Raw genomic sequence first — 25,266 nt, forward strand, 5'->3', positions numbered from 1 at the left:
ATGCGCCCTAGACTATGTATGTGCCTGTATTTATAGTCCTCACATTTGACGGCTGGGGGCTCATTTCTTTTCCTTCTAAAAGGAAGCACTTGGGCTGGCCTCTAGTGGGAAACTGAGGTTGTAAACAGCTTGATCTTCTAACAACCCATCTCGCCCTGAACCTACAAGGCTCAGATGACTGCCATTTCATCTGCCCAACCCTAGGGTTGAGGGGAGCTAGTCAGGCAGAGGGAGAAGAGAGGCAGTCTTCATGATGGCTGGAGGCCTGTGCTCTAGAGAGCTGTTTTATATGCCCGCTCATGCAGTAGACACAAGACCACCCCAAACCAGTGGACCTAACATGGCTATCTGATAATAGCTATCTGATCTATGCATTATCCTAATGGCATCCCCATATTAACTTTGCAAAGCTGTCTGCTGTCATCATGCATCTGACACTGCGGCAAGCACATGAAACTATTAAAAGCTAGAGAGGGTAAGTAAACCCTACTCCAGGAAAATCCCCATCTATTCCCAGGATACCCACCATAGAACATCCAGAATCCTTCTCTCTCTTAAGTTTGCCCTAAAGTGAGCTAGCCAGAGACGGTGTGACTGTCTCCGTCTGTCTCTCTGTCTCTCCACACTCTCTCTTGTGTGTACTTAGACCCTGTAATGAAGTTTCCCAATATTTTCCCCTGGTCTCACTTCTGCATTCCTGCTCTGATGCTCTGATGATAACCTGAAAACTCTGGGACGATGAGCCCCTCTGTTCTGTCCCTGAGAGGTCCCCAGCCATAATCTGCTGATGAGAATGTCACTGGGCAAAACTGGACTGGTAGGGGGGGTGGGTGTTAAGCTTGAAAGCCTACAAAGGGATTATTGTGCTCTAAAATGGATTGATGTACGGTTTGGTTGGGCAGTAAGGATGGGGTTGTGTTCACAGACCATGCTGCAATATACACCCCTCTTTCCCCTCAACAGCCACAAGCACAGAACTGAGACTTCCTATCTGGTTAGCCAGCTGCTTCCATACTCAGCCATCGATACGTTCTTCGAACTGGTCCTTCTCTTCCCTACAACTACCCAGTGACAACAGGGGTCTTCGGTCACTCAAGGCCAGAGACCTTGGTAATAGGAATTCCTTTTGCTGAAAGGGAAGCCACTGGGAAGGCTACAAAACGTTCACAACAGTTCTTGTCTTCCACAGGCCTCTAGAGTATGGAGGGAGCCATCAGCTTGATGCAAGCTCTTTGAAGCAGGATATAAAAACATGAAGGCAACAGTCAGGCATCATAACATTTTATGGTGAACTGAAGAAACGCAGGCTTGCACAGGCCGGTTAACATTTCAGAAGACATGCCGGTGCTTGACCTAAAGCAAGGCGGCCCACAAGTGGACTGAAAAACAATACTAGCTCTCTCTCACAGGGCTTGAGGAGGAGAGTGATGAAGACGGTTTTTTTTTTTTTTTCCCCAGGTGGAATAAAAACAAAAACAAAACCCAAAACCAACCAAACAAAAACACAGCCAAGAGGATGGAGACCGAAGCATTCCATGTGGAGCCTCTACTGTTTTAGTTACCCTGAGAGAGGGGAGGACCCCTGACTTCAATTGGAGAGAGACTACGTATGCCCTTGGGAAGAAGGCAGCGTGGCTCTTTTCAGCCTGGAGCCGAACTGCTTCCATGAGCCAGGCATAAGGCTGCAAAGAGGACCAGAGGAGGAAAACACTGTAATACTGAGATATCAGCAGGTTAACAATTGTGAATGCTTCCTTAGCTGGGTGAACCCAATTCACCACCAGCAAGCAGGAATTCACAGTAAAGAGTGAGCTCCAAGAACTAAACAGGCAGAGTTCTTTCTAGAATAAACCAAGGTCGTTGTGGAGGTTGCTGGCAAGGAAGTCTGAAGTGGCCTGGACTACAAGGACTTGTGTTGAAGGGGGGGGGGGGGGGGGGAAGACTTGTTTTCATTGCTCTGCTCATGGGCACAAATAGTGACTCTGAAGTCTTGAAAACCCCAACACAGCACAACAGCCCATTATGTCACTGCGGTTTTGTTTTAAAAGGACAAAGAGGCAAGTTAGAACCCGAGCCTGCTGCCAGCCTCAGTGCTGACTTTTTCCTCTCCTTGTGAGTTTAGGCACCATCTCAGTACACCAGTTTGTCATACTAAGAGCTGTTCATCTTACTATTTCTAACTAATTCCTCTTACTTTACAGCTGGCTCAATAGGAGAAAAACGCTAACTAAAAGTCACAAAGCAAATCCCGACTTTTTGAAAGGTAAATACTGAGATGAGGGTGGTGGGGATGCTATTCTAGGGTCAGACCCAGACGAGCAGCATCGCCACACCTCACTAGCAGAACCTCGGATTATGTTTTTATAAACCTACACACAGGAAGTCTCAACAATGAGTGGGAGTCTGTCCTCCAAGGAGAGCCTGCTGGCACCTGACTCAGGAACCATGTGGTCCTCTTCAGGGTGTCGGTGGGACCAGGCAATAAAGGTCAATGCTAGCCGTTCAGCAAATACTCATGACTGTTTACACTCACACTTACAGCTCCCGGGATAGCAGCAGTTCTGTAGTAACCATCACCATGGTTAGACCTCCCTGCCCAAACACTGCGGGGTTTCAGTGTCTTCTTTTATGAGTGGGAGCCAGTTAGGACATTTGGGTCTAGAGTAATGCTCCCAGTCTTATCTGGGAGAGGATGGGTAGAAGAGGGGACCTGCGAGAACACACATGTCTAGGATTCATCTTTATACAATCAGGCTACTCGATTAGCTTATCCCTGTAAATCAGGGGAAAACCTGGCTACCTCAAAAGGTACCTTTTCAGGTTAAAAAAAAAAAAAAACCCATTAAGCAGTCAGGTAGAATTTAAACTAGAAAGTTAGTGTAGGAAAGTACTATACTATACGCTTGTTCACGAGCAGAGAGCACACATTCGAGACGGAAGGAATCATTCTAACTTGGCTAAAATTAAGTTAGCTTTGTTTTGGGCCTAATTCCCTTGACCGTTCCAATAGCTAGTAGGAGAAGGGTGGGGAGTGCCCGGCTTAGGGAATGTGTTTGCGAGCTTCGGTCTCGCTTCCTGGACACATTCTGTGCTTTCACAGGCCACTGCAGTCCTCTCTGCTCCTTTCACATGCTGGGGTGGGCAGTACCCATTCTAGAACTACGCACTATAATATAGAAGTGTCACTGACTATATTAAAAAAAAAAGCCATTGCCACCCTAGTGGGAGAAAAAAGGTTTGTTAGAATCCTATTGCCTTTCTAGAGCAAACTGCCACTTAAAAATTAATTTTATTATGAAATTTTAAGAAAAGTTGATTACTACTGTTAAACCCCACATACACACCACCCACCTCATAGCACTTTGCCATTACCTTTTCCTGCTGGGCACCTAAGGACATCCCTTTAAATCCAGCACTTAGGAGGCAGACGGACGTGATCTCTTGAGTCCTGGTCAGCCAGGGATATAGAGTGAGCCCTTGTCCAAAAACACCGAGTGAAAAAGGACGTATGGCTATGCACCAATATGCTGCAACCAACCACTTTAAAGGCAAAGTTCATGCTCCTTCCACATGTGCTGTGGGCACACATCTAATAATGTTATCCCCATAGTGGCAGAGCTAAAGACTTCATGCGAAACCTCTCACGCATCAAACACATTCAAGGTAATCAGCTGTTCTCTCAAGGTTTCATACAGCTGTTTGGCTTTTTAAACTACGAACTACAGAGTCAAGTAAACAAAACTGCATGTGTGCCTTTTCCTCAGAAGGCGGTGTCTGGCCATAGCACTTGCATATTTCTCAAGGAAAGTTGTAATTACCTCCCCTAACTATAGGTGATATGTATAGGTGTATATGTACTTTACACACACACATACGCACGCATGCGTGCACGCGCACATCTTTCTAGCATAGTCAGAAATCATTTAGAGGGAAAATAAATGTGAGTGTCTAGATAGCTCAGCAGGTAAAAGCATTTGATGCCAAGCCTGCTAACCTGAGTTTGGGTCCTGGAACCTACGTGGTAGGAGGAGAACTGATTCCTGCAGGTTGTCCACTGTCCTCCACTTGTGCTGTGACACTGATCTGTCCACACACACAATAAGACAATGTACGCATTTTAGATGAGGCATCATATATAATTTCTCTTGGGTATTTTCCTCCTTCAAAAGTGTCACCACTTCGCATCTCTTTTCAGGTAGCTCAATGGGACCATTTACCACCGTTTCCTACCTCACTGCTTGTTGACCCCTCTATGAGACAAGCAAAGTGACTTTTCTCTTTCTGCCACAATGAGAGTCTGTAGTTCCTTTGATGGCTACTTCAGACACCAAAGACACCAAGACAGCATGAATATGACATGGCTTGCTTCTCCGTTTGCTATCTATGCTGCCCACATTTTACCCTGACATAATTTATACAAACACACCGTGTTTGTATAAACAAAGCCAGAAGCAGAACAGTAAGAAAATCTGTTACAGAAGGTCACCTCTAAGTGTGTGTGGTCGAGGGCGATGTCTGATGTCTTCTCTGTAGTTCGGCATAGGTCTCTGAGAGGGTCTTCACTGAAGTCAGAGCTCTCCCATTCACCTAGCACGGTGGCCAGCAAACGTCCGTCTCCACTTCCTCAACGCTTGATGTTACAGGCAAATGGCTCCACAGTTGGCTTTTATGTGGGGTATGAACTCAGGGCCTCGCGCTCGCACAGAAAGCACTTTCTAACTGAGCATTTCCCTAAGCACCTAAGCGGGCATCTTACTCCTCTCAGACCTTTTGTTTTGTTTTTTTCCAGATAGGTTTGTTTGGCTCTGGCTGTCCTGGAACTTACTCTGTAGACCAGGCTGGCCTCAAACTCAGAGATGCCCCTGCCTCTGCCAAGTGCTGGGAACAGGGTGTACTACCACTGCCTGGCTCTTAGGCCTTTCCTGTGACTCAACAATTCATGGTCATCTGAACCGACTTCATTAAATTCACGTCTTTAACAGAAGGCTGTATTTCCCAAAAAGCATGTGGGCCCTAGTAGAAGTTTTAAGTGTTTTTCTTTTTGGTGGTCAGTTTCACAACTGGCACCCAAATTCCCAGCTCCAACAGTGTATTAGTAAACTAACAGCAATGGTGGTGGCTTCTCAGACTGGGCCTAACTTCTCTTCCCGGTGCGGATAGAGTAACAGACGGTTCTTCCTTATTATACATAACCCTGAAGTGCAGCCTTCGAGTCTAGTACATCTGGGGTGGACCACTTGGCAGTTTATCACGAAGAACCATTTATGCAAGGAAACCTGCTGGGCAGGAAACCTTTAAGAGAAAATACAGAATTTAGTGAAAGTGGCTTAGATTTTCTATTTTAATAATAGCTCCTGTTACATTGTAATAATAGTTAAGATTGTATGGCATTGGGAAAGCAAAACTAATTCAAAATTAACTACATCTTTGATCAGAAAACAGTGAATTCATAACTAGAAAGCCCTAGACCAACATAAAAATTTGTAATTAAAAAAATCAGATATATATTTATTTTTTTATTTATGTGTATGTTGTGCTCACTAGACTTATGTCAACTTGACAAACTAGAGTTATCATTAAGATCCAGCCGTGAGGCATTTTCTTAATCAGTGATTAGGGGGCACACACTGTTAGGGGGAGCAGTCTCTGGGATCATGGTTCTGGGTTAAGAAAGCAGGTTGAGCAAGCTGTTAAGCAGCACCCCTCCTTGGCCTCTGCATCATCTCCTGCCATCAGGTTCCTAACCTGACTCCCATCACTGATGAACAGCAATGATATGAAAGTATAAACCAAACTAACCCTCTCATCCCCAACTTGCTTTTTGGTCATGGTGTTTCACTGTAGCAACAGACACCCTCATTAAGACAGGAGTACATCAGTGTATGCTATTTATGTGGTGCCCTTGGAGGTAAAAAAAAAGGAGTTGGATCCCCTAGAACTAGCATAGTCAGTTTACAAGTCTCTGACATGGGTGCTGGGAACCGAATTCAGGACTTCTGGAAGAGTAACCTGCTGTGCTCTCTCTCCGGTCCCTTACCCCCACTGACTGACTGACTGACTGACTGACTGACTGACTGACTGACTGTGTGTGTGTGTGTGTGTGTGTGTGTGTGTGTGTGTGTTTATAAGAACATGCTTGTGTGTGGAAGGAAGTCAAAGCACAAGTTGCAAGAGTCCCCTTCCACAATGTATGTGGTAGTTTGAGTGGGTCTGGCCCTAAGTTATATGCTTGGTCCCTAGGGAGTGGAACTATTAGGTGTGGCCTTGTTGGAGGAACTGTGTCACTGCGGGGTGGGTTTTGAGGTCTCTTATGCTCAAGCTTGCCCAGTATGGCACACAGACTCCTTCTACTGCCTATGGATTAAGATGTAGAACTCTCAGCTCCTCCAGCACCACGTCTGACTGCATGCTGCCATGGTGATAATGGACCGAACCTCTGAAACTGTAAGCCAGCCCCCAATTAAATGTTCTCCTTTGTAAGAGTTGCCATGGTTATGGTGTCTCTTCACAGCAGTAAAACCCTGAGACACACTATCTGAACTCAGGTCATCAGGGTGCTCTTGGTGTTGACAGTTGATTAGAAATCAAAATCCTGATCAGCTCTGAGAAACAAAGATGCCGTTCCGTGGCTCTGGACACTGCTTTCTTGTTAACACCAAGCAAGTGCATCCATCTCGTTACCACGTCAATCTCTAATCGAACTGTAAGGTTATATATATACCAAGAATTGTCTTACACCAGATGTCATGATTTATCAGTGCCCTTATTTTATCTGCCTACCTGGACACATCAGTCTTTCAGGTAAAGTCAATGTGCTTTGTCCACATTTGCAGGGGTTAGGGAGGCAATCTGGGAGTGACTTTAAAGAAGTCTAGACTTAACCAGACTGTTCCGGCAAGTCTGGGGTCCTTTCAGACTCTGGTTTAAAAGAAGGAGGGCCAGAGAGGTGGCATACTGCGTGCTGGATGTGCAAGCACGATGCAGTGTGCACCTGAAGCCTCAGCACTCGGCCTGACTGGGAACTGGTTTCCTCAGTGTCTGTTTTCCTGGAATAACATCTGTTTTAATGTGAGAAGAGCCATGCCCCACCCCCATTGTTCTGAGGCTCATCTCCAGACTCCTCAGATTTAGTTTATCTTCTGGTCAGCAGCTCCCTTTAGAACAGCAACACCCACGAAGTGATTGCTGATTCAATAATCATTTCACTTTCTACATTTTTGCTTAAAATATATGCTCAGTTCCTACATATGCTTCCTACATATGGGCACATTTTACTCCTGAAAACACACCAGCAACATAGAACCGTCTCTGAAGTGTGCATCCATTCTGACGGCCTGTCCTCTCTTCTACAAACAGACCCTAAGAATAACCACTGGTTAAGGGACATTTCCACCCGAGTTTATCAGACCAACAGCCCAGCAGCTTAGGCACCTAACTTCAGGCCTGCCAGGTGACTTCCTGCAGACGGCAAGGGAGCCCCTGGTCCACTGCTGACTTTTATTTGCTACAGTAGCTGGGAGCCACCTGTGAAACCAAATGAACACACCACTGTCTGGCACGAGGCTGCACTTCTCTTCCCTACGTGCTCACTATTCAGAAATCACTGTTGTTTTTAGCTTTTCTGAAAAAAAAAATCATTACTCCATGAGTCTATTAATATTTAGCTCCTCCACTACAACTGTCACTGAAATCTGGTGAGACTGCATGTGTTCAGCGCCTGAGAGATTCAGACTGAGAAGAAACAATGACTTAGAGGATGGCAGAGTAAGAGAAGCACCTTTTTCCCCTTAAAGATCAGAAAAGAATATTCTCTCAAGTTCCAAATAGTTACTTCTCATTTAAAATTTTGAGGCCAGGGCAAGTGGATACTGCAGCAGCCACTTTAATAAGAAGACAGGATTCACACAGAGGCACACTCGGAGTGTAACTAACCATTGCAGGAAGAATAAAATAGAGTTCTCAGAGTACAAGTACACAGGAGGGAATGATTTAAAACAGGCTCACGACTTACAATCACATCACATTATATTAAGCACTCAAAACAGGCGTATTAATAAAAAAGACCAGCTAAAAATGTAACACATCATACAGTCCACAAAGGTCACGTATGACAGTAATTTTAAGTACTTCATTTCGACACAATAGAAATAACAGGTGAAGTGGTGTCTCTGAGAACACTCATTTATACGTATGACAAAATCAAGGAACTTTACATTTAACCAAGATTACATCACTGAGGAACCACAGTAGACACGCCAACCACATACATAAGACCAAGTGCTGCACAAGTAACCCAGCACCGGATCCTCCCTTCCTATGACCGCCACACACCTTATACAATCTTTTCATGAACCAAGTGGAAAACATTCTCCCATCATCCCCTTCTTCAAGAGGAATCAAGAGAAACCAAACAAAAAATTCAAAAGTTGGTTTCGCCATCCTCCTCAGGTGTGGTTTTATGAGGACAAAAAAAAAAATCCCTCCGTTACAGAGGAATTGCGTCATCTGTAGGAGTTTCTTCATGTATGTACAATGGTTGGGCAAGAATTACTGCATCTGCGAAGGCACATGTCTGTGATTTAAGGCTTAAGTGGTACAGCCACGCATGGAAGCCAATGAACATGGTCTGAAAATTCTCTTCTATTAAAATGGAATTTACTCCCAAACTAGCTGTTTAATGTACAAATTTCTACTCTAGAAACTGCTAAGAATTTCCATTCTGTCCACATGTAAATAAAAAAAACCCCAAACAAACAAACCTACCCCTCTTAAGCAGATTTCATTATAAATCAAAATTGCAAACACAACTGTCAAATTCATGAGCTTAAATACGTTGTAAAAATTATGACAGTGTGACTCCCGGGCCTTTAAAAATATCTAAACAAAATTACAGTGTTACAAATTAAATTTTAGAGTGTGTCTGCAACAAGCTATGGGCCAATCAATCATTTATTCAAGCTGTCCCTGGGGTGAGACTGCAGGACACCATAAAACTTACTCTGCAAAATAGCTTCTTTTTTTAAAAGATAATACACAAACATGAACTTCTTAAAGATGTTGAATATATTCATATATAAAATATCTGACACTGATACAAATCATGTAAACCTCCCTTGGAAAACTATAGCTGGCCCTCATTTCTGGGACCCAAAAAGCCTTGAACTTTTATCTTGTCAGTGCAAATCTATATTAAATATTTCAAACTACAGAAATAGCCATCAACCCTCACAGTACAAAAAGGATTTCTCAAAAAGGAAGATTATTATGTTTAGAATTATAGAAATTATGTTTACATAAAAATCACCTACCTTCCCATCAAATTTAACAGCTCAATTGTTACGGTATGAAAAGGGAAATTAAAAGCTATCTGTGCAGGAGCCACTACGATGGTGGTCACCTCACACCTCCCACATTACTTCACTCTTACTAGTTTATTAGTTGTTTAACAATACACTGTCCTTCTTTCCTGGTGAGTTTACTGTTCTTCAAGCCAAGACGGGGCATCCACTCCTGGGGTTTTCAATTTGACATGGAACTGCTTGAGAGTCTGTTCAAGCTGCTTCTGATTCCCAGCAAAGTAGGCAGCAACAGCACTGTGGAAAAGGGCCAGTTGATTGCGTAACACCTTAACCTGTGGACAGGGCGGAGAGACGGGCCAAGCATTATAGCATGGGCAGCATACGAGACAGTGAGATTTACTACACCTCTAATTTAAGTGTCACCCAAAGAACCACTCTAATATAATGACAACGTTCACAAACACCGAGTACATAATGTCTGCTCAGTGACCTTTTCACTACCCAAAGGGGACAGGTCGACTTAGATGTTTTGTTTTTTGCATTGCAGGAGATAGAATTCAGGAACTTGCATTTGGCTAGGAAACTACTCTACCAATGAGCTAATACCCAGTCCTGTTAAAATTTCCAAACAACATTATTGAGAATATTAACAAAAAATACCATCATATTTTTTCCTGGAGTTAGGTGTATTTAAAGCATGAGAGGTATAGAAAAGGGAACATTAGCATGCTACAATACAGCACCAGATGCACACCAGCTATAGGCAGCTTTGAGACAAGCTTTATATAAATCTGAGGAGGCTGAGTACTTTTAATGCTGCCCAGAAAGTCAGTTTATTTAAACTCATATAACAGTTATTTCCAACTACTTATTACTTATAGTGATACCAAGAACACACCAACACTGTTTTTAGATTGACTCTTTACACACCCCTGTGAAAAGGAAAGGTGAACACGTAAAGAGCTGATTATAGAGCATATAAATGACTTGGTAAGATGGGAACACCTCTACATGCAATGGGAAAAGATTGTAGAGTTATTAACCAAGGAATATAGAGAGAGGCACATGGAAAACTTCCTGCATCTTTAGTTATTAGGAAAATCTCTATGAATCCCACATTGTGACCCTACCACTGGCAATGATAGGAGTGATGAACTCCAGCACGGTCTGTGGAACTGTGAGTGGAAAAGCTTGTCAGTCTCTAACAGTTAAGTACACGACTCATCTGTGGTCCAACTCCTCTACTCCTAGATACTGACCTAAGAGAATGAAAACCTAGGTGCATACAGAGGGATGCTCGGTCAGGCTGGGTTAGTGAGAGTCAGGGGATGATTTACTCGTGATAGCTTCAGAGCAGAAACACTCAAATGTCAACCACAGTGACTAGGCACATTGGGGCATTCCCATCGATGGATAATGTTCAACAACAGAAAGAAACAAGTCACTGATTAATTCAACATGGGTGAGCTGCAAGAACCCAAGAGTGTAGGTTGCTTGACTGCATTTTTATAAAATTTACAAAGTATTTTTCCCTCTGCCTAAGGCTTTCCCAGCAGTGACCTACCAAGGGCTCAAAGTTACTCTCCACTTTGCTCAGCTATCAAAAGTACTACTATACCTGTGCTTTTGTGCTTCTATTTCGTAGGATTCTTGAACTACATAGCAAATGAGGGACCACTGTATTTTGACAGTGAAAGACTGCTAGCTGACTGGCACTGTGCTGTGCAATCAGGCGCTGGGCCTGGGACTGCTCTCTGATGCACTGCACACTGCTTTGGCTATTGAATAAAGAAGAGCTGGGCTGAGACGATGGTCGGGTGGGAAGAACACGAGCTATGTGAGCATGAAGAGGAGCATTCAAAGCCTTAGCAACTGCACTAAGGGGAAAGGAAAGAAAAGAAAGGAAAGCGAAGCAGCACTGTATGGACACCTACAACCCGAATCTTGTGGGCACTGAGGCAGGAGGCCACTGGGGTTTGTTGGGCACAGCCCTGCTCCATGTTCAGTGAGAGATCTTGTCTTAAAGGAATAAAGTTGAGAGCGTACAGCAGGACACCCAAGGTCCTTCTGTGGCCTTTGCATGCATGTATGGGCCACCCCAAACTTATAAAGAGAAACCATTATAAAAATTAAATAGTATTAAAAGAGCAGTTGCAAAACAATTTCAAATGATTCAAATTTATAAAAATCTTATTATAGGTTAAACAACCCAATTTGAAAAAAAAATTCCCAAATACCCAAAATCTATATTTTAAGTGTTGATTAGGACACAAGTGGAAAGTCTCCTTCCCACTAGACCTCATGCATGGTCCAAATGCAGGACCGTACATGGCTCGCCATTAGGCTACGTGTAAAGGTATGTCCTTGAGTATCCCCTGTGCTTAGAACTAGGCTTCTTCCCTAACACTTCATCGTACATATGTGACTATTCCAAAATGCAAGAAATCCAAAGTGCACTAGTCCAAGCAGACCTAAGAGACGGCATCTACACTTGTGATATCTGCAACATCTGCACTATAATAATGTAATAATTTTAACACTGTACAGAGGTATTTCACTCAATAGTGCACTAAGTACATTTATTAAATAAACTTTGTATTATTTTACTTAACCTGTTTCGTTGGGGGTGGCACTGAGGGCTGAACCAAGGTCTTATGATTTTGAGGCGCATGCTCTACTACTGGGTCCTGTCTCCAGACCCATAGGGAATCTTCCAAAGAAAAGAAACAGAAAGAAAAACAAAACTTCTCAGTTCAAAAAGCTAAATGCCCAAGCTAGACCTCCAGGAGACAGACTGGAGTGTGAGGACTTGGGAATGTCACACTCCTGGATGGCTGCATGCTCTTTCACCTAGTGTAGCAGCCAGCACTCACGAGACCATAAGCATTGGAGAACACTTCTAAGCAAGAATTAGAGACCAACACTGGTGGCAGAGCACGCCCAAGAGCAGCGGTAGTGGAGCAAGAACCTCGAACGAGGGTTGGAGCAAACAAGAGAGGCTTTCTGAAGCTATGAGGACGATGCTGAACCTGTGAGTGTGTGTGTGCACACTGCTAAGGACAGAAACCAGAGCCTGTGTACGCCTGTCTATCCATAAACTACATCCCGAGCCCCAACACTAAGCTTTCATAGGTCTTTCTGTGCATATAAAGCAGAAAAAAAACTTAATGAACTACTCATATCTTTAGAAAAAACTCTGTGGTTAAAGGGATACATAAAACAACAAAAACAGAGACTTACCAAGAGCAAGATGGGTAACATAACTATTACAGGCAAAAATGTGACAGGCAATTTGACAAACCTTTAAAACTTAACACCACAAAGAAAGAAAATGAAATATACTAAAGCACAGTGTGCTCTGTTACAAAGAACCCTTATGAAGCTCTGCTAGTGAACAGACCAATGAGACCTACAGGAAGCCACCAGCATCATCTGTCAAGTGCCCTAAAACAGACCACACAGTGCTTAATTGTTAAAGGCAGAACAACTCCCAACACACACTACTGAGGCAGAGAGGAACCAGGCTTTCTTAATGAGCTACTCAAAGATGACACCAGACACTTCCTCCCACCTCCACAGCATCCTGGGAAGATTAGCACCATGGGGGTTGCTACAGAAAGTCCTATGGGTGAGCACTGCCCTGTAGACAGTAAGGCTAGACCACAATCCTCATGCACACCAGACTGCTGTTCAACCCAAGAGCTACACCTCAGCCTTACACACACCTAATTCAGAGAATTAACTTAACAACAGTCATCACCCAGTTAAAATAAGTTATTAGTCTAAATAAATATAGTCATATTGTGAGGCACTTCAAAGTAAATTACCCAGTAAGTCTAGAAAATAGGAGTTACATTAAATATACCCAATTCCTGGAGCAAAAGACTAGCTTCAGCATATGCAACAGGCCATCCTGTAAGAGGTGCCCAACTGCTAGGATATTAACACCCTGCTACTTCAAATCGACATTTTGTTTTTTCCTCGTCTGTCTCTCCAGGAAGACACTAGAAGAAAAAGCAGATCTGAGTAGGCCCTCTCAGCCTTCCACTAGGCTCCTGAAATATCACGTCATTATCTCACATGCCTGTCAGGCTAAAGCAACTATGGGCGGAGAAGAAGAAAAACTATTAAGACTCGTGGCACTGGGAAGGGAGTGAGAGCAAGAAGACAGTATGGTCAAGTGAGGACAGAAGAGGAGAGAGCTCCATGTCTGACTCATGTGATTCGATTCAGCAAATCACAGCTGAAGCCTTAGGAAATGGTAGTAGAGAGCTGAGAAGGCACTGCCTCCACCATCTCAAGTGCACGCACAAACATGCACGGACGCACGCATGCACGCACGCGCGCACTTACTTATCTACAAGTGATGGCCGGGCATCTGCAGCCTCAGCTTCTCCAGCTGTGGCAGAAGCATCTCAAGAGCTCATACTTTTGAGGCCAGGAGCACACAGAACACATCTCAAACAACAAACAAACTGTCAGTGCAGAGGTTTCCTCTCCTTAGAGATGTCTGCTGTCTTCTATACTCTTAACTTACACCATTAGTGCCCTTCCTCCATCCTCCCTTACCTCCCACATGGCTGTGTTCGGTTTACAGATTCTGTCTCCCAAGGTCATCCTCCCATCATTATATTATCATATATTATGTATTATTATATTTTCCCACTATTCTTTTAAGAGCTGTACCTTGAACAGCAGTGTAACAGTGTGCTTAACTAAAAGCAGGACTCTGGAGCCAGTTAGGAGGCTTGAATTCTAGTCCAGTTGTGAGACTTCAGGCTTGTAGGAACACGGTCTAAGAAGTGTGTGAGATTTCTGAGTGCTTGAAGAAAACTCCAAGGGAAAGACAAGAGTCTTGTGACTTCAGCTTCTTCAGAAACACAAAATTATTCTTACGTTTTTGTACCCCTTCAGGGTATCAGATAGGAGTGAATTTACTTCAAATTATTCATCACAACTGGCTATTATTATTTGTTTATATGCCTCTATGGAAAATTATGTTTTTGCCACATGTGTCTTATGCTTTAAGTGCAGCTTATCTATCACAGGTGGCCTGCCCTTGTGATTGAACTTTACTCACATGACTCCTCTTGACCCTCTGAGTATAAATTGTCAGATGCTCTGAATAAAGTTGGCTATTGCATGAGACTTTAGTCTCCCTCATTTATCCATTCTATTCTCCCAGGTTCCACTGGCTCTAGAGCAGTAAGCACTCTCTAAAACAACAAAATTGTGGATTACATAGATACAAATATGTAATATACAAAACCCTCCATTTACAGACTACTCGCAGAGCAGTGTTCACTGACTAAATGCTGGGCATATGGATTCATTGGAGGAGTGTTTCTGTGAGGTAATTAAAGCCAGCAGCAGTGACAACACAACACAATGCTTTACTGAAGGGGGGCCTGGTGACATGGGAAGGGGGCAGGTGGGAAGGAGGAAATCTGAAAGTTGTTGGAGGAAAGGAAGCCATGCACGACATTTGCTGGAGCATCTGAGTTCTTAAAACTAATTTTCAAAAGAAGCTGGGAGAGTTAGCAGGAGTCTTCTAGAAGAGTTTGACAACCATGGATGGGCTTGAGAGCACTGGGTACACAGAGGCTCAGAGGCAGGCTAGGGCAGAAATGTCCCAGAAATGATCCAGAAACACAGCGAACAGAATCCCTCTCACTCCATTACTCCATTCCTGACCTGGTCAGAATTAGTTCTGTCCATTCAGGTGTTCCTGAATCCAGAAGGACAAACAGTGTATTGGGAGCGTGGGCAGGTATTACTGGTAGTTAACTCCTTAAAGTTCTCTAACAGACGAGAGAGCTAGTGTCCAAGAGTGGACAGAGTCACGCAGAAAGTCCCATGACTCTGGCATTTGGACACTATGCAGTATAGAACCAATTGAAAACAAAGTCCCATTCTCACTCACCATTATTCACAAAACCGTTTTCTTGAATAGCAATGCATTATGACATCATGGAAAACTAACTTTTAAGAAAAATTATGAATCTAAAGTCTTACACAAATTACAAAATTCTGATCTCATTTTCTTAAGAGAAATGCTTTAATGAAATTTAAAAACTCCAAGTTGAGCTTTAAGAAGGAAGAAAGGCTGGGGCAAAGCTCATTCAGAGTACCTGCTTAGCATGTATAAGGTCCAGGGTTCGCTGTTCAGTTCCACAAAAGAAGAGAAAATCAGGATTTTAAGTTTAAGAGGACAGAAAACCAAAATGTTTTTTAAACCCTTATCAAGTTGTTTTTCTGAACACACACAACAAAGCACAGACGAGTTCTGACAAGGGCAAAGTCCCAAGTCATGACAAGAACCCAGAATGCTCACAAGAAGCAAAAAAAGTTAAACTCAAACCCTACTATTCACCTGAGATTCTACTCTGAACTCTTACTAAGTGTAACCAACCCAAGGGATAGAAACTACTAAGGCTTAGCCCAGGTCAATAGTGCCCCATTTCAAATCTCAAACTGACCACTGATACACAACACAAAACCACAAAACCAGGCAAACCAACTTGAAGATGCTCAAGGCTAGCAGTATCGGCGAGATATGGAGCGGAGGAGCCCACACCACCATTTATAGAACAGGTACGGTCTAGCACCATGGTTTAGAAGTACACACAGTTGTAGGTGAATCCTCTCGAAAGTAAAAGGCAGGACTATTTATTACATCTCCTCTACCATATCCAACAGAAACCCAAAACGCCAACCTACCCTGCACATAAGCTGGCCACTTTTAACCAGGAAGAATCAGAAGACATGCATGCCTTGTAGTCCTAGCATTTCAGTGAAGACAGGAGGAGGGTCAAACTCACAGTTACCCTCAGCTATTCTGTGAGTTCAAGGCTAGCCAGCTGGGCTACATGAGACACTGTTTCTAAAACCCGAACACCAATCCCTAAACCTACCAACCAACACATGTCCTTAGAACACACCACTTTGCTGGAAATATGAGCAAGGCTGATAAACTAACCTGGTCAGTCTGGTGTGCCTGTCCCAGCCACAACTGGATGTCATCTCGACTCATCTTCTGCAAACTGCTCGAAGCAGTTCAGGGTAAGATTTGGATAAGTCTTATTTCAAAATCAACTCTCAACTCACAGTTCTCTTTGCTCATGTTTTATAGACTTTTTTTTTTCTTGGTCTGATTTCTGAAGAGGGAAGGAGGCAATACCACAACCACTAAACACTTCTCCACTACTTGGGTTTAGAAGGAAAAACAGTAATGTGGACGCTGGAAACCACTATCATATGTGCAAATATGATTCCTACTTTGTCCTTTAAGAATGATGGGAGGTAACTCGCGCTTATGTTAACTCACTTTCTCTTTCTAGCACAGAAATGATCACCAGGCTCTAAAGCAAAGCAGGGAATTACAGGCTGTGGCTCTCTATTTGGAAAGCAGAACTCTTACTTTGAGACTTATTCTGGAGAAATGGTTAGGCATGTTATTAAAAAGATAGTCTAGCTGTATATATTTTGCTTTTTCTTTAGAAGAAAATTTAATTTGAAACATCTCTTTGTATGTGTACACATATACCAGAACAAACATGGCCTAATCCAAGGACAACCCGAGGTAGTTACCTCTCCCCTTCCACCATGTGGCTCTCCAGGATTAAACTTGTTATTTGGTTTGGAGGCAAGCTTCCTTACCTGCTGAAACATCTCATTAGTCCAGTATCTGTTTTAAATAGGAGGGACTGATTTGTTTGTTTGTTTGTTTCTGTGGCTTTTTAGGTGAAGTCTCATCATCTCACCATACTGCCCATGCTGGTCTAGAACTGCCATGCTAGTTCAAGGCTAGCCTGTTCTACAGAGTGAGTTTCAGAACAGCCATGGATACAAAGAGAAACCCTGTCTAGACACCCTAGAATGAAAAGCTCCCTCCTGGAGGGAGGCTCATAAGGCTCCCAGGAAAGCTATAACTATCTTAAGACACTAAACCTCACCACAGAAGAATCCTTATATCCACACTCATCGCTTTACTATTGACAACAGCGAAGAAACAGAAGCACCAAATGCCTATCAACAGATAGAGAGGATGTGGTGCCTATATACAATGGAATCTTACTCAGCTGTAAAAAAAAAAAAAAAAAAAAAAGAAGGTATTTTTAGGAAAATGGATTAAAAAACCAGAAATCATTAGGTTAAGTAAAAGAAAGCAGATTAAGAAAGACAAATGCTGCATATTTTCTCTTACAAGTGAATGAAAAAAGGAAGTAAAATGGAAAAGAAAAGAAACATGATGGTTCTAGGTATGGCGGAGGGAAAGTTTTATTATAGAAATGGAGAGAGCAGAGCCAGAGGCAGGGACCCTGAGCTATGTGAGGAGAGGGGGAGAGGGGAACCAGGCGCAGCAGCCAGGAGGACCAAAGGAACAGAGAGTGGGTAACCAAAGCGTTGGTAAGATATATGGGTAAAGGAATGTTCACAGGATCCAAATGTAGGCAGGTCACATCTGGACACTGTCAACAGGTCCTTCTGTGCTCAGCATCACACACGCTTCTCCCACCTCTATCATTTCATCTCACTTGACCTATGTGAGTGAACACATCAAGTACTCACATTCCAGTTGTGAAAGCAATTACATAGCTGATCACTGGCATGGATACTAAGACACTAACAGACTGGCATTCTTTTGTTTGACAATAAGAAAAACATTCCAAGAATATGCTTCTAGAGTGCTCCTCTAACACTCATAAAATCCCAGGTTCAATCCCTAGTTCCACACAACCCGGGCTGGTGCCACTCAAGAGGCGAAGGCAGGACACTCACCAAGGGACACTGTCAAGTACCTGCTGAGTTTGAGGTGGCATCTGTGGCTAGTACACCCTAGGTAACCACAGTCATGTGCCTTAATCTCTGGCACAATCATTTTAAACTCTGAGGTCTGCAGCTTAGCACAAGACCCGGGCTCCAGATCCCAGCACTAGAGAAAAGCCAAACTAAGTAAACCAGATGTGGCATTCCCCTTGAACGTACTTGTGGTGAGCAAGCCAAACATGGTCCTCCAAGTTTTCCGACCTCAGTTCCTAAGTGCTGTGTTTCCCCTGCAGTTGTCTGGGTATGCCAAGTCAGAGCCACAGTGTGTGTGTGTGTGTACAAAACAAACACTTTCTAGTTTCCATGCATTATTTCCTCTGCTCAACCATTTTATTTAGCCCTCTGAATTTTTCTCTGAAAAATAAAATTTATAATCCATACATGAAGTAAGATGGTAATAATGGATTAGAAAAGAAATAATACACTTAGTATTAAAAAAGAACTTCTACACTAGGGAAAGAGTTCAATGGCAAAGTGCCTGCCTAGCATGAATAGCAACAAAGAAATCCCTGACAAGAAGGTTACTATTTTATGCAAAATACTCTGAGAATAAACGACTATTGTTATATCAACCTCAGACTCAGAATAACCGATTTATTTACAAGAATAGCTGATTTTTTTAAATGTGCATTTTTTTTGCCATTGAACACTCTATCCAAAATCCAGTCTATCTTTCTCTGACCACCCAACATCTTTTAAGTCATTAAAATATAAACTAATGAAACAAACCAGGATTTGATGGTCATAGCTAATTAACAGTATCTTAAGGTAAGAGTAATTTTATCTTTCTTAAAATCAAATAAGCCCCTAATTTTAGATTTATACCCTAAATGGTTTTATTGGATGATTTCAAACATTTAACCCTACCCCCAACATACTCATAGCTTTAAAATACCTGCCATTTGCCTTTTCTTTCCTAGTGCTGAGTTCTAGTATCTAGAACACTCAAGCACACTAGACAAGCTCTACCCTTAGCTACACTCCAGCCTCAGAGTGACCTCAAACCATCTATCTCACACTCTCGGTGGTTCCAGCACACAAGAACTGTGTAAAACAAATGGGCTGCTCGAGCCAATCTGCTTCTCTAGACCAACAATAAGCACAGACAGACAGTCAGAGCCAGTGTTTGAAGCCAGTGGGCCAGGCTTGATGGCACGGGGAAGAATGCACACATTGTAGTGAATGCTTGAACCATCACTGAACATCATGAAGGCTTAAAGGACTCAGTACCTATTTTCACGGACTATGCAGTCACCAGAAATGTTGGTTTTCATTCTTTTTACTAAAGTGGCCTATATTTTGCTTTGAGACTTGAAAGAACAAATGGCGGATAAACAAGCTGCTTTAGGTCATGAACCTCAAACAACATTATTTAAAGGTCTAAAAGAAGAAATGATGAGAGGTGAAACACTCCAAGAACCTAGTTAACTCGGTCTTCACTGCTATGAACAAACAATGAAGGCCACATCCGAGATTAACATGATTGTGTAAGTTAAAGGCAAGTAATTATGTCATGGATGGGGAGGGAAGGCAGAAACATACATTCTTACTGAGGGAGAATAACAAGTTCAAATATGACCTCAGTATTAGGGGAGGCACACATACAGAAGTGTACAACAGTGCACACTTGCAGCAAGAGAAAAACGAGGGAAATGAAGGGACTTGGGAAGAGAAAGACACCCTTCTCTCATCTGGTTTGTGTAACCAAGTCTAGGAGATCTCTCACAACATGAAAGGGAATGCATACTGTGCTCCTACGGGCCAGAGCCTGTGTCATCTGATCTTAAGCATCCGACCCTGAGCAATGCACCACAGACTTACCTCACAATTTCATTTATGAGAGGACAATTCTTTATGATAAGCAGACCACTTTAAATTTTTACTTAATTTTTAACCTTTGCGTAATCTTCTAACCTACGTATAGATTATATTCTTTGAGCAATGTAACTTCAAAGACAATAAAATTGTTAGGACACTCAAGATGTGCCCCTCTTTCCTGACAATCCCACACACAAGTAGTCTTACCTCTTAAGTTTCCCTGCCATCCCAGGCCTGGTAAAATCCAAGGTGTTTGCTTCTTTTACCTTTGACAATCACACTTGATATCGTGGCTCCCTTCAGCCCTGAATTTCATTTTGTTTGTCTGAGATATGGTCTCACTGGAGCTCAGACTAGTCTCTGGGTACGTGGTGTAGACTGACCTCAATGTAGTGATGGGTCCTCATACCTCTCAAACCTCAAATGCTGGGACTGCAATCTTTTGTGAATCTTTTCTCCTCCAGTGCTAGGGACTGAATTTACGCTAGGTAAGCACTCTGTGCAAAGCTCTGGCCCTGAAATTATTTTCTGTGGTGTAATAATTAAGGACCAGCTTTATCAGAGTGCTGGTCCCAAGGGCAAGCTCCTCAGCTAGAGGCTTAGTGACTTTCTCTGCTGCCACTCATATACCGATCCATTCTGTTTTGCCAAAGCACAGCAAGGCTATCCTAAGAACATACTGCAAACACCTTGACTTTTAAAACAGAGCAAAGAGTCTATCTTATGGCCAGCCTCACTTTCTGTTAAAATTTTAAAAAGGAGCCACAAAAGTACTAACACTAAGACCTAACAGCACTGCCACAGACTGAACGTTCCATACGGGACTTTCTGCCCTGATTTTATGGACTATTTAGCCACTCACTATTTGGCCTCTCATTTTAGGAGTAGTTGGTGGGGTGTAACTCAGCTGCAGGTGCTTGCCCCTGAGAAGTGTCACCACGGAAAGCTACAAACCAGAGAACCAGGACAAACCACCCCAGCCCCACAGAAAACTACAAAACCAGGCCCTTCAACCATCACACTGTACACAACTACACTCAGGACGCTGTTCTTAAAGTCAGCACACACTGAACAAACAAACAAACAAGCGCTGCATTGTGTTTTGTTAAAATCCAATTCCTAAATAGATTGTTTACATCTGTGTAACACTGAGCAATTAATTCAGAAATATTTTACTAGAAGAACCAAATTGAACTGAAAGCTGTTGAGGCAAACTGTATGTTCCTTTTGTTCTTGTTAATTAAAAATAAAAAGGGTAAACGTTGTTAAATCAAACAGTGCTGCAAAGTTCTCTCATAGATCCAAGTCCTTTTTGTTTTGCTTTGTTGTTGTTTTTTTGAGACAAGCTTTCTCTGCATAGCTCTGGCTATCCCATAATTCTCTTTATAGACCAGACTGGTCTTGAACTCACAGAAATCCGCCTGCCTCTGCTTCCCAAGTGCTGGGATAAAAGGCATGCACCGCCACCTCCTGGAGCAAAGTCTTAAATTATAGATAATGCTTATAAGTAACAGTTTGACAATATCTCATAATTTTAAACCATTAAGTAAAAAGGATAAAAGACCACTCTGAAATCTAGCTGACAGTAACCATCCCGCTATGGCTTGAATACTGTGCCCCCTCAAATTCATTTCAAAATCCTCAACCCAGGGGAGGACAGAGGTGGTGTTTGGTCCCAAGTCTTCATTAATAAATTAATGTCCTTCTAAAAGAGGCCTTAGACCCCTTCCTCTTCCTGCTGGGTAAAGGTACAGCAAGAAAGAGGCCATCTATGAGCCAGAGGAAGGTTCTCACCAGACACCAGACTGCCTTTGCCTCAGATCTCCAACTCTCTAGAGACACGAGAAACATATTTTATATTTATGATATGTATATATGGTACTTTGTTCTAGCAGCTTCGAAACACTAAGACAATATTCTCAGAACACAAAATCCATGAGAACAGGGATAATTTTCTATTATATTTTATAATAAAAAGGAAATACAGACTGATATTAATCTCCAGTAATGCCCAGACCTTTGTTATCGAAGCCAAACTCTGAACATACAACAGCCAACTTCCTATCGTCTCCCTTCAATATCCCATCCTTACTTAAAGAGAAGATCCACCTGCACCCTTATCCCATCCCTGTTATGCCACCACAGAAATGCCCCTCTGTGACACGTGACAGCTGGGCTCAAGCCATTCAGCAGTCCACTTGCTGATAAGATGTCTTAAAGATGGTAAATATCTACTTTGTTTTTTAAATTAATTAATACTTGAGACATGGTCTCTACACAATATTGGCTGGCACTTGCTCCCTAGACTATACTGGCCTCGAACTCTCAGGTGCTCCTGCTTCTGCTTCCTCAGTGCCGGGATTAAGGCACACACCACCACGTCTAGTCTATTTGCGACGAACTTACTGTTACTCCCTACATGATAATGTTTTCAGTGCTTACAAAAAAAAATGCGTTAATAAGATCCATCTGACTGGCATTTAAAATTTAAAAGTAACACCCAAGGCAACAGGGGAGGAGTTACCTCCACTAGAAAGACAGGGCATCAAGTGGAGGGATGGAGTTGCCATTCCACAGTCAAAAACTCTAACCCAGAATTGTCCCTGTCTAAAAGAACTACAGGGATAAAAATGGTGAAGAGACTGAGGGAAAGGAGGTCCAGTGACAGGCCCAACTTGGGGTCCACCTCAAGGATAGACTCCAAAACTTGACACTATTACTGATGTTATGGTGTCCTTACAGACAGGAGCCTAGCATGGCTGTCCTCTGAGAGACCCAACAAGTAGCTGACTGAGAGAGAGGCTGATACTTACACCCAATCAATGGACTGAAGTCAGGGTCCCTGTGTTGAATTAGGGGAAGGCTGGAAGAAGCCAAGGAGGAGAGTGACCCCATAGGAAGACCAGTAGCCTCAACCAACCCGGACCCGAGATCTCTCAGACACTGACCCACCAACCAGGCAGCATACACTAGCTGATATGAGCCCCTGACACATATACAGCAGAGGATGCCTGGTCTAGCCTCAGTGACAGAAGATGTGCCTAACCCTCGAGAGACTTGAAGCCCCAGGGAGAAGGGAGGCCTGGTGGGAGAAGAGGGTGATGGGCCCATCGTTTTGGAGATGGAGGTAAGGAGGGGGAGATGGGATGAGGAACTGTGGGAGGGATGGCTGGGAGGGGAACAACAACTGACTGTAAAAAAAAATTACAGTAATAAAAACAATTTAGAAATGACTTGGCTGGCTACAAGTTATCAACATGCATATTACTGTGGAGTGTGGCTCTTCTAAGAGATGTATCAGTGATAATGTCAACAAATATGTAAATATTGATATAATAACATCCATCAAAATACTAAAAAACGTAACTGATTAATAGATCTGAGACTGAAATGAACATAGTCTTGTGGACCTTAACTAATGAGTGCTTTAAAAGGCTGTGCTACTTCAATCATGTTGGACCATCTCTATCAGTGTATTGCTTCCAGGTGAGTATTTTCATTCACACTCTCTTTAGAAATGGAATAACATTTCTAAAGATGGTAGAACCCAAAGAAATGTTATTTCTGCAAATGTTATGGTAGCTACGGGCTTAAAGAAAACAAGAAGGTAATAATTTAATATAGCTCTTTGATGTCATGAGGGAGCGTATAAATATTAGTTTTCTAGAAGTAAATAAAAATAATTGCTACAGTTTAAATCTGTCCCCAAAGGACCATGTGTTAAAGGCTTGGCTGCCAGCCTATGGCCCTCTGGGAGATAGTAGAATCTTGAAGTGTGGCACAGGGCACACCCCTGCTTAGCTAAAAACTCAAGAGCAGAGCTAAACATGAACACAAGGCCAGCTCTTTTTTATCTACTAAATATTGTCTTAAAAATAAAAACTACGGCTGGGTGTGGTGTTGTACGCAGAGGCACTCCGATCTCTGTGAATCTGAGGCCAGCCTGGTCTACACAGCAAGTTCCAGGACAGCGACAGCTACAGTCACCAAACAGCAAAGCAGAATAAAAACCAAACCTTCCACAGACACAGGAAGAAACACCAAAGCCACCGGGCCTAGTGAGGAAACAGGGCTGCCCTGGGTGCCACGGGAGAGCAGTTTTGCCTGACACATGCTCCTGTGAGGATACACCCTATTACTGAGACCCCTGCAACTGTGAGTCAGACCAACCTTTTCACGTCATAATGGGCTGTCCCAAGAATAGGCTACAGTGACAACTGACTGACTAACTGCATGCCAGTTATCCAAGGCTGCCTGGAAGCAAGCATGGTTGAAGGCCTGTTGGGTTTCAGAGGATGCAGACAGCATAGGAAAAGGAACTGTTTGCACGAAAGATCCAGTCACAGGACAGAGAACACCTAGTTGTACCATGATTGTTATTGGTTCTCTCATTTACAACTACAATCGTCCACAGAAAACTAAGAAGACGTGTCAAACTCAGGAACCGACCCTTCACACAAAGGAAAACTCAAGGGCCGAGAACACAGCTCAGCAGTAGACCACTCACCTACCCAGCATGCCCAGGGCTGGGATCCAATCCCCAGCACCAACCAACAAAAGCACACAATAAAACCAGGACCAGCCTGCTTCCTAATGCAGAGATTATAGGCATGGGCCACTAAACTTGATAACAGCCCCATTTTTTAACTGAAGTCCTTGCTTTCCATCATCAACCTAAAGATCAAAGTTGAACACAAGACTTTTTTACCCACCCAGTTGTTATATATGAGAGCATGACTCAGTATGGTTGATGACTCTTGTAACAGAAATTATGTTATCTAAACTCAAATTAGTTATGAACCAAATTCCTTCATGCAATTGTCATGAAAAAGTTATTAGAAACAAATCATTTCTGCGAATTTAACTATTTTAAAATCCATGAACAGCTATCAGAAAACAAAGAATAAATTTACCTTATTTTCCTCAAGAAATTTCAATTTGACAGAAACATCACTGCGCATTTTGTCATATTTTTCCTTGTGTATTTGGAACAGATGCTGTGACTGCTCAATTTTTGGCAGAGTGTTTGCATCACGAGGTCCAAGGTTCAGTTCTTCCAAATCAGTGCGATATGCATCATATTCAATTCTGAAAAGAAGAGAATAAATAATCTCACAGCAGCAAACACTGGGGCAGTCAAGAGATGGACTAGAAACAAGAGTCTCACATTAATACTCAAACCCCACACACAGTCTACATTTGATGCTTTAAATCATTATTTCCCTAAACATAAAGAGCTATCAAGACACTTAAAGGGCTGGGGGGACCTCAGCGCTAGAGTGCTTTAGATGTGTGCAACTCTAGGGCTTTGTTCTCCAGC

The 25,266-nt window shown here is 42.8% G+C and overlaps 1 protein-coding gene and 1 long non-coding RNA gene across 29 annotated transcripts in view; one reads left to right on the top strand and one right to left on the bottom strand.

Annotated features, from left to right (window-relative positions):
- Nucleotides 1-917: 917 nt before the first annotated feature.
- LOC148006710 (uncharacterized) lies at nt 918-2,854 on the top strand. Its single transcript, XR_015676001.1, has 2 exons — nt 918-1,110; nt 1,190-2,854. It is a non-coding gene; the product is annotated as an uncharacterized LOC148006710 (long non-coding RNA).
- A 5,005-nt stretch (nt 2,855-7,859) lies between these two features.
- Nucleotides 7,860-25,266, bottom strand: part of Arfip1 (ARF interacting protein 1) — a 79,381-nt gene continuing 61,974 nt past the window's right edge. For 26 of the 28 annotated variants that reach the window (XM_087631936.1, XM_087631908.1, XM_087631918.1 and 23 more), the window contains 2 exons: nt 24,860-25,034; nt 7,867-9,631 (listed from right to left, as the gene is read on the bottom strand). In XM_087631936.1, the coding sequence (XP_087488062.1) occupies nt 9,476-9,631; nt 24,860-25,034 (331 nt within the window). In that variant the 3' untranslated portion in view covers nt 7,867-9,475. 28 annotated transcript variants of the gene reach the window in all.

The sequence above is a fragment of the Rattus norvegicus genome, chromosome 2 (assembly GCF_021556685.1).
Source record: "Rattus norvegicus strain SHRSP/BbbUtx chromosome 2, alternate assembly SHRSP_T2T, whole genome shotgun sequence".
Taxonomy (NCBI): Eukaryota; Metazoa; Chordata; class Mammalia; order Rodentia; family Muridae; genus Rattus; species Rattus norvegicus.